The sequence below is a fragment of the Centruroides sculpturatus genome, unplaced genomic scaffold, assembly GCF_000671375.1.
Source record: "Centruroides sculpturatus isolate CEXI.00-Female unplaced genomic scaffold, Cexi_2.0 scaffold871, whole genome shotgun sequence".
Lineage (NCBI taxonomy): Eukaryota > Metazoa > Arthropoda > Arachnida > Scorpiones > Buthidae > Centruroides > Centruroides sculpturatus.
In genome coordinates, this window is record NW_019385033.1 from 183168 (window position 1) to 196471 (window position 13304).

The 13304-nt window shown below is 30.7% G+C and overlaps 1 protein-coding gene across 3 annotated transcripts in view; it reads left to right on the forward strand.

The window, feature by feature from the left end:
- Window positions 1-2805: 2805 nt before the first annotated feature.
- The window catches only part of LOC111633678 (reticulophagy regulator 3-like), a 59897-nt gene continuing 49398 nt past the window's right edge, over window positions 2806-13304 (forward strand). For 2 of the 3 annotated variants that reach the window (XM_023378289.1, XM_023378290.1), the window contains exon 1: window positions 2806-3119. In XM_023378289.1, the coding sequence (XP_023234057.1) occupies window positions 2887-3119 (233 nt within the window). In that variant the 5' untranslated portion in view covers window positions 2806-2886. Of the gene's footprint in view, window positions 3120-3277; window positions 3450-13304 lie in introns of those variants that run through there. The other variant, XM_023378291.1, reaches the window with a different exon arrangement.

The window sequence follows — 13304 nt, forward strand, 5'->3', positions numbered from 1 at the left end:
GACTTATCAATAAATAATGTGAGCGCGAGTGCCGTCCTTCATAGAAAGAATCCATGAACTTATTTCAAATAAGCAACAAACTTCACACAAATTTGCTTTAAACAAGTGAATTTAATAATTTATAGAAATATTAACTCTTCATGAATTTCTTGAAATATCTACTTTTATCATAAAAAGTATTCCGTCATGATTGACGGGGGGATTTGCGAGTCGGAGAAGAGCCAACTAGACCGAAGTCTCCATGGGCCATATTCTGGTCACTGTCTCTCGTCTCTCGCAAGCCGATCGCTGATTGGCTAATCATTTGGATTAGCCAATCAGCGACCGGCTAGCGAGAAACCAGAGACAGTGACCAGAATATGGCCACGTCAACTAAACAAGAACAAGACGGGGAAATTTCTAGTTATGCTAATATACCGTAGTCTGGGGTTACTTTGGTATGGTATGGTTTTTGCACTTTTTGCACCTCTGATCAAATGACTGTTACGAACCGTTTTGCATTGTGTTAGGTAAATATGATGATGATTTCTTGAAATTCACCAATATTTTCACTCCCAGGTCAAGCGTTTAAAAATACTCCCACCTTTTTCTTGTCCTAAAGTTACCCTTTAAGTAGGGGTAACTTTAGGACAAAGTGTTTTTTTAACAGTATAAAAGTAGGATTGTCGCAACGTTAGACTGTCACCAATCTTTATTTATCAAAAATAGTCCCCTGCATTAAGCGGGGTCTTACTGTGTATATATATAGGCTATATACATATTATATATATATCAATCATATTAGCGGTGAAACAAATGAAACCAAATTGTACATAATGTTCAGGATAGATAATTTAATAGTTATTTTACACAATAAATATCCTGGCGACTTATCTTTTTGGGTGGCTTGCACTATATCTACTGTATAGTCCAGGATGTTGTCCTTATTTGGCCATTTCCAAATACAACCATTTTTCTCCATAGCCCTTATTGAGTATCTTTTTCTGTTTTAATATCAGTCCAGGATAAAGAACACCTTCATAATTTATTAAAACAAACGTTCCCTCAGATAAATATTTTAAATCGTGTTGTAATCTATCATCGATTGATTGTAGAGGAGTGAAAGGATGCTCGTCTTCTATTTCCCCAGGTACCCACGTCATACTGTCGTCAGACTCCGCATAAGGAACCGTTGCCAAGTTCATGTCATCACTTGGAGTGTCCTCATCTGATTTATCGTTCCTTAAAGCTCACTGGGTGAGTTTGCTACAGTCGCAAAGTTGCCCCTTATATGTTAGATTTTTCAATAAAGTATTTTTTATAATCAAATAATTATTTTTAAATATTATCAAACATTTGATTATAATAGATAATAGTTATTTATTTCAAAATATTTATCTTTGTTTTCAATAGAAACTAGAGTTTTCTCAACAGATGAAAGTTTCTGGAGCATGTGTTGATCAAAGAAAATGTAACCTAACTAAAAATGGCTGCCTAAAAGGCAGGAAAACAAACAGAGCTTCTGGGCCTTGACATTATGTGGCAGCATAGTCGGAGTATTAGAACCAAAGACAACAGTTTGTATATCATTGAAATGGCAGTGGCATTTAATTTAAATTCATTCAAAACAGTGATTGTCCTAAAGTTACCCTACTTGTCACAAAGTAACACCAGTCTACGGTATATAATCAAAGTTATGATTGAGAGCACAACTTGTAATAATTCCTCTTAATAAGTCTATCTTCTGTTTTAAAAAAAAATATACAGAAAAATGGCTTTTTTAAAAACTCTCTGTAGGTACTAAGAGGGCCTTCATTAGCAAGCCCATTATAGGTTCGGCCAGGCCCACAATGGGGCAGCTGGGGGCAGGATGGCCGAGCGGTCTACGTTCTGGGAGACCGGAATCGAATCCAAATGAGTCCAATAATCCCCAGGAATTTTTCGGGGGGTGGTCCGTCTGGATATGTTGGCCCCTGTCTTTCACCACGGCCGCTCCATTGTGGGCCTGGCTGAACCCATAATGGGCTTGCTTAAAGAGGTCCTTTTAATGCCCATATGGCGGAAAAAGTTTTAAAAAAGGCGGTTGGGTGGTGAGGGACTGGGCCCGACATATCCAGACGGCCTACCCCCGAAAAATTCCTGGGGATTATTCGACTCGTTTGGATTCGATACCGGAACCTCCAGAGCGGTAGGCCGTCACCTTAACCGCTCGGCTATCTGGCCGTCAGAAGAATCGACTATTTAAAAATTCGAACTTCCGACTGCTTAAAACCATTAGTTTCTTCTGATAAATAGCAGGAAAATGTGGAATATAATTATAGAAGTAAATAAGCAAATATATTAAAATATGAATTTAAGAAAAAATGCAATGCAATTTATTCCATTAATTTGGACGAGTAATTCTGCTTCGATTAACTTTACGTTAGATTCGCGTGGAGAATCATGGTCACGGTCAAGGATAATAATGTTAAATGAATATATCACTATTTCCTCTAACCAGTTTCGAAATTTCCTCAAAATTATAACATTTAAAACAATTTTCCCCATCAATATATGTAATACACTTAAAATAACGCGATCGTTTCGTACAGTATGAATTTTCGAATTTCCATACAGTACTGTACTTCATTAAAACTTCAGAAATTTATTACTTTACTTATTAGCTTGTAATATTTTGTATTTTCATTTTAAAATGCGTAGTTATTATTCATAATAATTAATCTAAATTAACTATACAAAAATAAGTTAATTTAAAAAATCGATTTTTTAAAAAAAACCAAATGATATATTTTGCAAATATCGTTAAAGCGCCACCTGTGGAAAAAAATTAGTTTCGAAATGAGAGAGTGATTTAATATTTGTGTCAATTGGATTATACGCTTTAAATAAGTGGAAGTTGTGTCCTAAATGAGTTCATATATAAACAGATTGATTAAATCAATGGAAAATTTATATAATTATTTAGTACAAATGATTCAAACACGTGAGGAAAGGAACGAAGAGTTAGTTAGGCCCGAAAGTAGTTTTGCGTCTTTGATAAGTAAGCTCGAACAATACATCATTCCTATTCAGGCCCTTTTAATATGGGAACGGCCTTACATTAGTGCTGTCGTCTTAATCGCCGTCAATATATTATTTTGGTAAGTGTTTAAAATTAATTTACTAACTAAAAAATAAAGTTTAAAATGATCAAACTAATGCAGCATGTCACGTTGACTCTAATTGGTATATTGTCGTCTATGAAATGAATGAGAACCAATCACAATATTTGATATAGTTAGATCACGTAAAAGAATAACCATTCGACGGTCCTTTGTATTCAATTTTATATTAAGAAACAGACTAACTTTAGCAATAAATGCTTTTGCCAACTGCGATGTTCTTTTCTAACGTTCAGTAAACAAGACGTGTTTCGCAGAATTCGTCGTGACTTGCAATTTTAGTCATTGACAGTGCCTATTCAGCTTCAGGTAACTTCGTAAATATATTATTATATTAATTCATTAATTGGTTTATAAGTTAGCAAATTTACAGAAATTTTGCTAGGTGTAAACTAGTGTACTGTACAAGTTAATTGTTGAAAGAAATCTCATTTTTATAAGTTATCTATTATATAAAATAGATAATACTCTTTTGATAGGTAAAAACCTTCTGAATTACTATTAGTTATTGTAACTTAGAAAAATATACAAGAAAAAGTAAATTTATTGCAAAAGATGTTGTTTTAAGAGTATTGAATCTATGAATTATGCTGAAGTTTGTTAGCTACATGTTACATGTACTGTACAAAAATACTTTTTAACAAAAAATAAATTTTGAAGGAAAAGTGATTGACTTAAGACTAACGGCACAAAACCTTTCTCACTAATTTCTAGCCTTATTAACTGGAGTACAAATGTTTTCGGCCTTCTTAATAGGCCTTCCTCGGGTACACTAGAAGGCCGAAAACGTTTGTACTCCAGTTAATAAGGCTAGAAATTAGTGAGAAAGGTTTTGTGCCGTTAGTCTTGGAAATAGTTCTAGCTACATATGCATAGTAGATTGACTTAATTTATGATGTTTATATTTTTATCAGTACGTATCAAAAACTGGTTGTGAAAGCAAAGCTTTATAGGAATTTGTAAACATATAATTAATCTAACTAAAGGTTTGAGTAAAACTTGATTGATTTTTCTGAAATTCTGGATTTAATATGTAATTTTCAGGAATTAAGATTACATAATTGCGGAATTGTTACGCAAACATTTTTTTTGTTTTTTGGTGGATTTTTAAATTTTAGGTTATGTTAACTTCAGTTATATTTATTATATATAGGTTGTATTTATTATAAATATTAATGAAACATAAAATAGGAATAATTTTTAAATATATTATAAAATTGTTAAAAAAACAAAAAATATAAAATGTTAATTTATATTGAGTTTATTTATAAAAGTATTATTTATTAATTTTTTTAAAATCTAATAATACAGTAATTTAAATCAGTATGTCAAGACAGGTAAAAAATGCTTTATAAATAGTCTAAATTATTATTGATATCAAATATAAATGTAATTTAAATTAATAAACTATAAAATGAATCATGCTATAAGATGTTCTAGAATAAGCAGCAAAAATTATTTCAAAAAGGTCTTGCCAAATTAATAAGTTAATTAGGATCCTTTTTATAAATCTGTTTTCAAAAGTTGTTTNAGATAAATTAAAAATTTATATATAATGATTTCATTCATTTTAAATATAAACAACTTATACAACATTAGATAAAATTTATTACATTCATTAACTTGTAAGATTGTAATTTGATGTGTCATAATTAATTGTATAATCAAGTCAAACTGTGTGACTCAAGATGACTTCAATATTCATTTTTGATTTATTGTTTCATTTCTTAATGATTGTATTAATTGATAATTGAAATATATTGATATTAGATAAAATTTCCAGAACAAAAATTTTTAAATTTACAAAATTTAAGAAAATCTTAAAATATGTTTTTATGTTTGGTATACTTATCACTTTGTCTCTATAAACATAATGTATGATGGCAATGGTTAACAAAAATAACATAATTAAAATACACAGAAATAATTGATAAGAATATAAAGAAAATTTAAACACTGGAGCTCCCTTGTCACAACTGCGTGACCTATGATTTTAGCAAGTTGAACAGCACAACCCATAGCTCTGGAATATCAAGTGTGAGAAAGTTGAGTGGGAATCAGAGTCGGCCCTACCATAGGGCGAAAAGAGCAGCCGCTCCAGGCGCTAAGTCCTAGGGGGCGCCTCAGTGGTAAAGAAAATTAAAGGGCATAAATTTGGGGGCAACCAAGGGCAGTGGCGTAGTGAGGGGGTGCATCAAGCACCGGGCGCCACTCACAGAGGGGTGCCCAAATGGTCTCCAAGACAAACTATATGTTTCTGGAGGGGGCGCCAATAAAGTGTCGTGCCCCCAGCGCCAGTTATGTTCGCTACGCTACTGACCAAGGGGGCGCCATAATAGGATCTCGCTCCATCTTAAAACTTGCCTCGGGCCGGCACTGGTGGGAATGTTGATGTAATAAACAGAGACTCACAAGTGAACAAAACTCTCCTATCCCCAAAGTGTGTTACCAGAGAAACTTGTGATCAAAGAGGATCAAAGTTATATTCCATCACTTTTTTGACTATCTCTGTTGAACATGTCCCACGTGTAATGTCTTCACAATGCTCTGCTAGACAGACACAGAGCATTCTGATAGTTGCACATATATATAATAAATTTGACCCAGTTAGTGCATTTTGCAAAAAGTGTAACCCCCTCTCTATCATTGCAAAGTATCCTAAACAATGTGGACTGGAGAGTTAGTAGTAGTATATACCTGAATTTTCTAAAGGCTTGACATATATGTAATGAAGGGGAGCGTAGGTATGGGATGGCTGATGACACAAAGACCAGTTCCTTTTTACGAAATAAAATGGATCATGGAAATACAGTGTGTGATCGGTTAATGAACAAATTAGATAACGGACACTATCGTGAAAGATTTTTATGAATGGACAACAAACAAATGTTTGGATAACGAACACTTCATTGAACAAACATAAAAAGAAGCAAAGAAAATAGCAAATACCAATTGATTTTCCCTTGTCTTCAGGCAACAGTTCGAAGCTTTTCAGGGCGCTGGAAACATCGACATTGACGCTCAACCCGAATATACTCATCAGATAGTATTCCTCCAAACTTTGAAACTCTCCCTTGTAATTCCAGCCTTTTATTTTTCTGACAGAAACAATTCTTTTATAGTATTAGTGAGACTGTCAGGTGGGCACTCGTTAAGTTTTGCGTTGTGTTTTATTTTTGAAAGGTAAAATAGCAAAGGTAGAGAGTGGGCAGATGTCTGATGTTGCTGGGCAGTATGGCTTGAACAAAACTACAGTAGAGCACAGTTCAATCTTATCTAAGAAAGATACAGTATAATCAAGAAGACTCAAGCAGCTAAAGGAGTAACAAAAATCACTTCTGAGAAATAAAGAACATTGAAGAGCTTATAATGGAACCTGAAACGGATCTGACAACAGAAGAACGCCAAGAACTCTTCAATGAAGAACACCAAGAAACTCGGCGAGATACATTTTATTATGAAAAAGAGGATTAATGCTGATATCTGCTATTAATTAAAGATCTTTTGAAGAAGTGGGGGATGTCAGATCAATGGTCTTAGAATGGCATACAAACCAGGTTGAGGTTAATAGGCTTGGGGATCTCTACAATTACAAGGCTATTAATTACTTATGAAAATCCTGAAGAAGAGAGAAAAGCAATCAACATTAGACAGATTCTGTAGCCCCACAACAAAAAAACATAACTAATAAAAATGAAAGACTGCATATATGTTTCTGGCCAAACCCGATTTCAGGCCAAACTAGTTTATTCTACGCATGTCAGGGTATACTAGTTTAGCCTAGAACAATCTAGTTTGGCCTAAATACTTTAGGCTTAACTAGTTTGTCCTAGGCCGAACTGATTTAGAATTATTATTTAAGTCAGGCCTGGCCAACCCAAATTGTTTTGCAGGCCACTTTGATCAAGAGTAACATTACAATGGGCCNATACTAGTTTAGCCTAGAACAATCTAGTTTGGCCTAAATACTTTAGGCTTAACTAGTTTGTCCTAGGCCGAACTGATTTAGAATTATTATTTAAGTCAGGCCTGGCCAACCCAAATTGTTTTGCAGGCCACTTTGATCAAGAGTAACATTACAATGGGCCACAATTTAGGCAAACATGGTTTTAAAAAAGTAAAACAAATACAAACTGTATTGAAAATATTGAAAATTTTTTTAATTTTAAAGAAACAAATTTTGAAATAAAATAGTTTTTAATATAAAAACACTTTCACTTTAATATAAATTCAATGAGAAATCTAAAATTAAGTGCACAAAGTAATTATAAATCAATCAGTAACTAGTTCTGTAAGCACTTTAGAAATATATAAGAATGTTTTGTTTTTAACTAAATTTTTGTAATAAATTATTAATAACTGACTCAAATTATTCTTTAGCAAAAAAATCTTATGTAATAATAAAGGTAAGTTACTAGAAATTGTATGCTGAATAATAATTTAGAGAGTTCAAAAGAGTTTATTTTATGAAAGTCTGACTGTAGAGTAAATCTGTAAAAATGAACATTAACAATGTATGTTTAGAAAATGTGTTGTGAATAAATTAATGAATTAAACTTATTTTATATTTTTTTCCCCCATCTTTGACTTAGATTTGACTGATGGTCTTAAAGATTTTCAAATATTCCAAAAACTTTCTATTGATACATTGTATAAAAATAACTTATGGAAAGTATTCTATATATTAAAAATTACATACCACTTTGATCTTTATACCAAAGTACATTATAATCTGAATACAAATTAAAATTGAAACATTAGTGTATATATTTAAAATGAATGAAATCATTATAAAAACATAGATAAATTAAAAATTTATATATAATGATTTCATTCATTTTAAATATAAACAACTTATACAACATTAGATAAAATTTATTACATTCATTAACTTGTAAGATTGTAATTTGATGTGTCATAATTAATTGTATAATCAAGTCAAACTGTGTGACTCAAGATGACAATTTTTATTCTTTTTTAATAAATTTTTGTATTTTCTTTAAATGTTAGAAATCTTGGTTTGTTACAAGAGAATTGTTTATTTATTGAAAATTTTTTATGTAAATAAATAATTTCTAACTGAATATTTTTTCTAATATTAGATATATATTTAAATTGTCATTTGACATATTATACATAATTTTTTAAAATATAAAATTATTTTTTTAATTTTTGATTTTAAATTAAATATAATTATTTTAACCTGGATAAGTAACATTCTGTAGATAGTATAAATTATACATTTGTTTGACATTGACAGATGTAGAAGTTAATAAAAACTGTCACTTCATCAGGTTATCAAATAATAATTGAACTGTGAGATTTGATAATTAATACAATATAATAATGAAACTAAAAACTGAAAATATAAGAGAATGAATGATTACAAAATTTAAACAGCATAAAACTGATTTGGAAAATAATAATTTTCAACATAGTCATCTTATTAGAAGAATAAACAGCAAACCTTTAATTTAGAAATTAATTATAATTAAATGTTTTTATTTATATTTATAGGCCATTTTCAGGTTTGAAATAGAAAATAAAATCAAAAGAAGTGGTTTAAAGTAGTTTGTCATGTAATTCATGCATTTCAAAATTCAAATTATATCTTATTATTTTTAGTTTTCTGGAAAATTACAAAAAATAATTAAAATATGGAGCATGGTGGTAGGAGGTTCTCCTTAAAATTTTCATTTTGTAAACATTGTTTTTCTCATCGTTATCCACAATTGGTGATGAGAGTTAAGCCACATCACTCGCTACCATAATCATTCTCTCTCACTGATTTACCAAAAATTGACAAATCTTATCTGATTTTATTAATTTATCTTAAATATTATATATGTATAGCTCACATTTATTTCAATGTTTAATGTTAGGAGTGTTTTGGATCTTTATTTAGAAGTTTGGTGATGCTTTTGTTACTATAAATATGCCATAGGAACTTAACTCTTGTTTATATCAGCTTATGGTAAAATTGGTTTTTTTATAGCTTGTTTTGATTAAAATTGCAGTTTCAAAGGATCTATTGATAAGTGTGTGTGTGTGTACACAAGTTATGGGGTTTTCGTGTGTGAATGATAAGTACTAAAATCAAATTTTACAGGAGCAATTAAAGGCAATTAATATTGCATATAATAGCATAAGGTATTCCCATCTAAAGGTTCATTATAAGATGTAATCATATAGTTACCTAGATAAACTGACTAAACTCAACAATAGAAAAAAAGACCTAGTTGTTTACAAGATTTCCTCAGTGATGCAGACTGCTCAATTATATATTGAGTCTATTAAAAATATAGGATAGCTAATTTTATTGGTTGAATGTTTCAGAGATTTTTTTTTTTTTTCAGAACATGCACAACTATGACATAAAATTTGTGTTACAATGGATGAAAAAGTTTGTCTCTCTGATATATATGTATATGTTACAGTCAAAACCCGTTTTTAGTTAGAACGCGTTTTAACTAGTTGAAACTAGTTTATACTGAATGTCTTTGTTAAAACCCGTTTTGTCTAGTTGAAACTAGTTTATACTGAATGTCTTTGTTAAAACCCGTTTTGTCTAGTTAAAACTAGTTTTAACTCAAATTCATTTTTGACTAGCAGTAAATTCTAGTTTTAACTAGACAAAACGGGTTTTAACAAAGACATCCAGTATAAACTAGTTTTAACTAGTTAAAACGCATCCTAACTAAAAACTGGTTTGACTGCAACGCATAGAGTGATTCGGGGTAAGATGGTAAGCGGGGGAAGATGCCTAATTTTTGATATTTTCAAACGGTGACGTCACATATTGTCATGTATTTGTATGATGAATCGTTGGGCCAATATTGAGTGCGGAAAGCTGTAGTTGGCTACCGTTACTTCATTTTCTACATCCGAGAAGAATAAAAGCTAGATAAGAACGAAGTTTTTGTTGTGAAATGTTTCTAGAATAATTTTAAACTAAAAGTTAAAATGGAATTTATTAAAAATTGCTAAAAACAATTAATGTGTGATGTAGTTAAGGTTCTAAAGTTTCCATTGTCAGCTACCGCCGATCCCGATCGGACATGCTGGAGCATGTGACTCTACTAGGCATCTTACCCCAACAAATGGAAAATATGCCACATTTTTCTTGGGGTAACGTGCCTATTTTTTGTTAATTGATTTCCAATATGCCTATTTTTAATAAACTTTTGTTTTCTCGTTTTATTGCAGGATATGCATAGAAATTATATAAGGACTTCTCAAAAAAGTTTTTGGACTGAAAAAAGCTTTCAGCTAGCTATAGAACACGTTAGAACGGGCGGAAACTTAACAATACTTATACTGTGCTGTTATACTTACTATGAAGTACTTTGTACTACATATGCAATAAATTAAATTTGGTTAAGAAATTCAAAAATTAATTTTAAGCAATTATATTTGTTATCTTACCCTAATGGCATTTGGCATCTCACCCAGATACTTGGGGTGAGATGCTTAAAATGCCAGACAGTGAAAAAGTCGTCATTGCAAACACAGTATAGAATTTTTTAAAATAAACTCCAAACTTTTATTTGAAAGACATACTCCAGAATATGATATTTTCATTAGAGGGCTCCTAAACTCAAATTAGCGCTGTAATTTTCTTCATAAGCAAAATGTTAGGCATCTTCCGCCGAATCACTATACATAACTTTATTTCCCCCAAACATATTTATGTAGCTAAAATTAGTTTTAACTAATGTTAAAAGTTAAAACTAGTTTTATCTAAAGTCAAAACATGTACAGCAGTAAATTAACTAGACAAAACCCGTTTTGTCTAGTTAAAACTAGAATTTACTGTTAGTCAAAAATGAATTTGAGTTAAAACTAGTTTTAGCTAGACAAAACGAGTTTTAACAAAGACATTCAGTATAAACTAGTTTCAACTAGACAAAATGGTTTTAACAAAGACATTTGGTATAAACTAGTTTCAACTAGTTAAAACGCGTTCTAACTAAAAACGGGTTTTGACTGTAACATATATATATAAAATTTACTTAGCTTAGTCACTGTTTTCTGTCACAAAAAAAATAATGAAATTGTGGCATTAGGAATTGATGATTCGTAACAAAATTTTCAAATTAGTGAGCAAAGCAAATGGATTCAAAAGGGGAGTTGGGCCAATGAAAAATTAAATGAGCAAGGGTTAGGTAAAGCAAGTGGATTGGACTGAGAAGGGAGTGATGAGAGCAGGTCTAGGAGAGTTGGGCTGTTTACCCTGTAGAAAATTGAAAAGTGAGTGGAAATTGGAATGAGGTGTTTTCCTTGTGGGGGGTTAAATTGTCACAAAGTTTTATGAAAAAAATCTATATTAGAAACAAGTGGGCAAGAGAGAGGCAAGCAGGGAAGAGGGGAGCAAGAGAGTGAAGTAAGCAGGGAATTAGGCTGCCTATGGTGGTCAGGAGGTTAAGTCCAATGTAATTGACTCCTGGAAATATGTTATTAAGTAATCCATTATAGATTAAATATTGGATATATATAAGAATTCTAACAATATTAATATCAATAAAACATGGTTGACTGAATTATACAGAAAAGTATGTCCTATAAAGTGTACAATAGGACATACTCTTCTTTAAATGTGATATATCTCTAGCACTTATTTTCCTTCTAATAAAATGAAAGTTTTATTTGGTGTTAATTAGAACATACTTTAATAAAATATAAGCAAAATCAAATGTTTATAACATTTACAAAGATGTCTTCTTCAGGAACAGTTCTTCAGTTTTTTAAACATAGATGACGTATATGTAAACTACAAAATTTTTACTTATCAAATAAAATTAAATTAACAAACCAAACAGCCTCTGATTAGAAGCTTTATAACATAAAATTTCAAAAGGACACAAAGCAAATTTTTAAACCATATAGCATTTGAAATATAGTATATCTGAATATTTAGCAAAATATTTTTGTGCTTCAGTTAAACAGTAAAGTTTTTAGTATAGAAGTTTTACAAAATATATATATATATGCAGTAGAGCATTGATTATCCAACCCCCAATTAACCGTCACCTCGGTTAACCGACCGCATTCTAGTCGGCAAATTCAAATGTCCACTAGTGATGTGGCGCTACAATATTTGGCTATATCTTGGCTACTTTAATATTATTTTTACGTGTTTTAACTGGCAACACTGACTCAACCATGAAAGGGAGCCAGTATTTAAACGAGGCTTAATTTTCTAATTTTTAACGATGCAATAGCGACAATTATTATTTAAAAAAGAATTTGTTAGGCTTAACATGGAGGAAAATTCAACGCAAAGTAGGTTAATAGCGATATACTAATTACATGGGATATAATAATATACTAATTACATAGGATATAATAAAATACTACACTAATAATGGATTTTTTCATACTTTTCGGTTATCCGACCAACCCCAGTCCCCAATTGAGTCGTATAATCGATGCTCTACTGTATATATTTTACATATGAATTTAAATGATAAAGTTGATAAATTTTTATTCATTTAATAATAATCTTTTGAAATTTTATTTAAATATTTTATAAGTAAACCTTTACTAACCAGTATACATTTTCTTTTGTAATAGTTTTTCACATCTGCACATGTGAAATGATTGTTTCACAATTTTTTGATGTTACTAATTGTTTCAAATATTACTGAAAACAGAATATGTAATAGTTATTACATGGATATTTGTCCAATCTCAGAATGATTATAGCTATGTTATGACTTGCATATGTGAGTATTTAGTATCATCATATTTTTCTGTATTTGCTTACATAGATTTTACTAAGAAAGTTCAAAATGCATACATATTATACATTGCTGAGGATATCAAAATTTAAGATTTAAAACATAACTATTAATAAAGTAAAAATACAGTTTAACTTGCTTATAACGTCATCCATGGGACCGGCAATTTTTTGACGTTATAACCGAGTGTCGTTATCTGCGGGGTCATAATTTCAGTCCCATAAAAGTATCAAGTCTGTTTAAGAATCTATTATAAAATTCATCTAATTTAATATCGTATGTATAAAAGTGCAAACTAAATATTTAAATCAACTTTATTTACATTATTATGTCTAAATTTACAACGATGTAATTAAAAATTTCAAAAATTATTTTTTATAAGAAATTTTTATTTGTCAAGTTTCGATAATGGCGGCACTTTCGG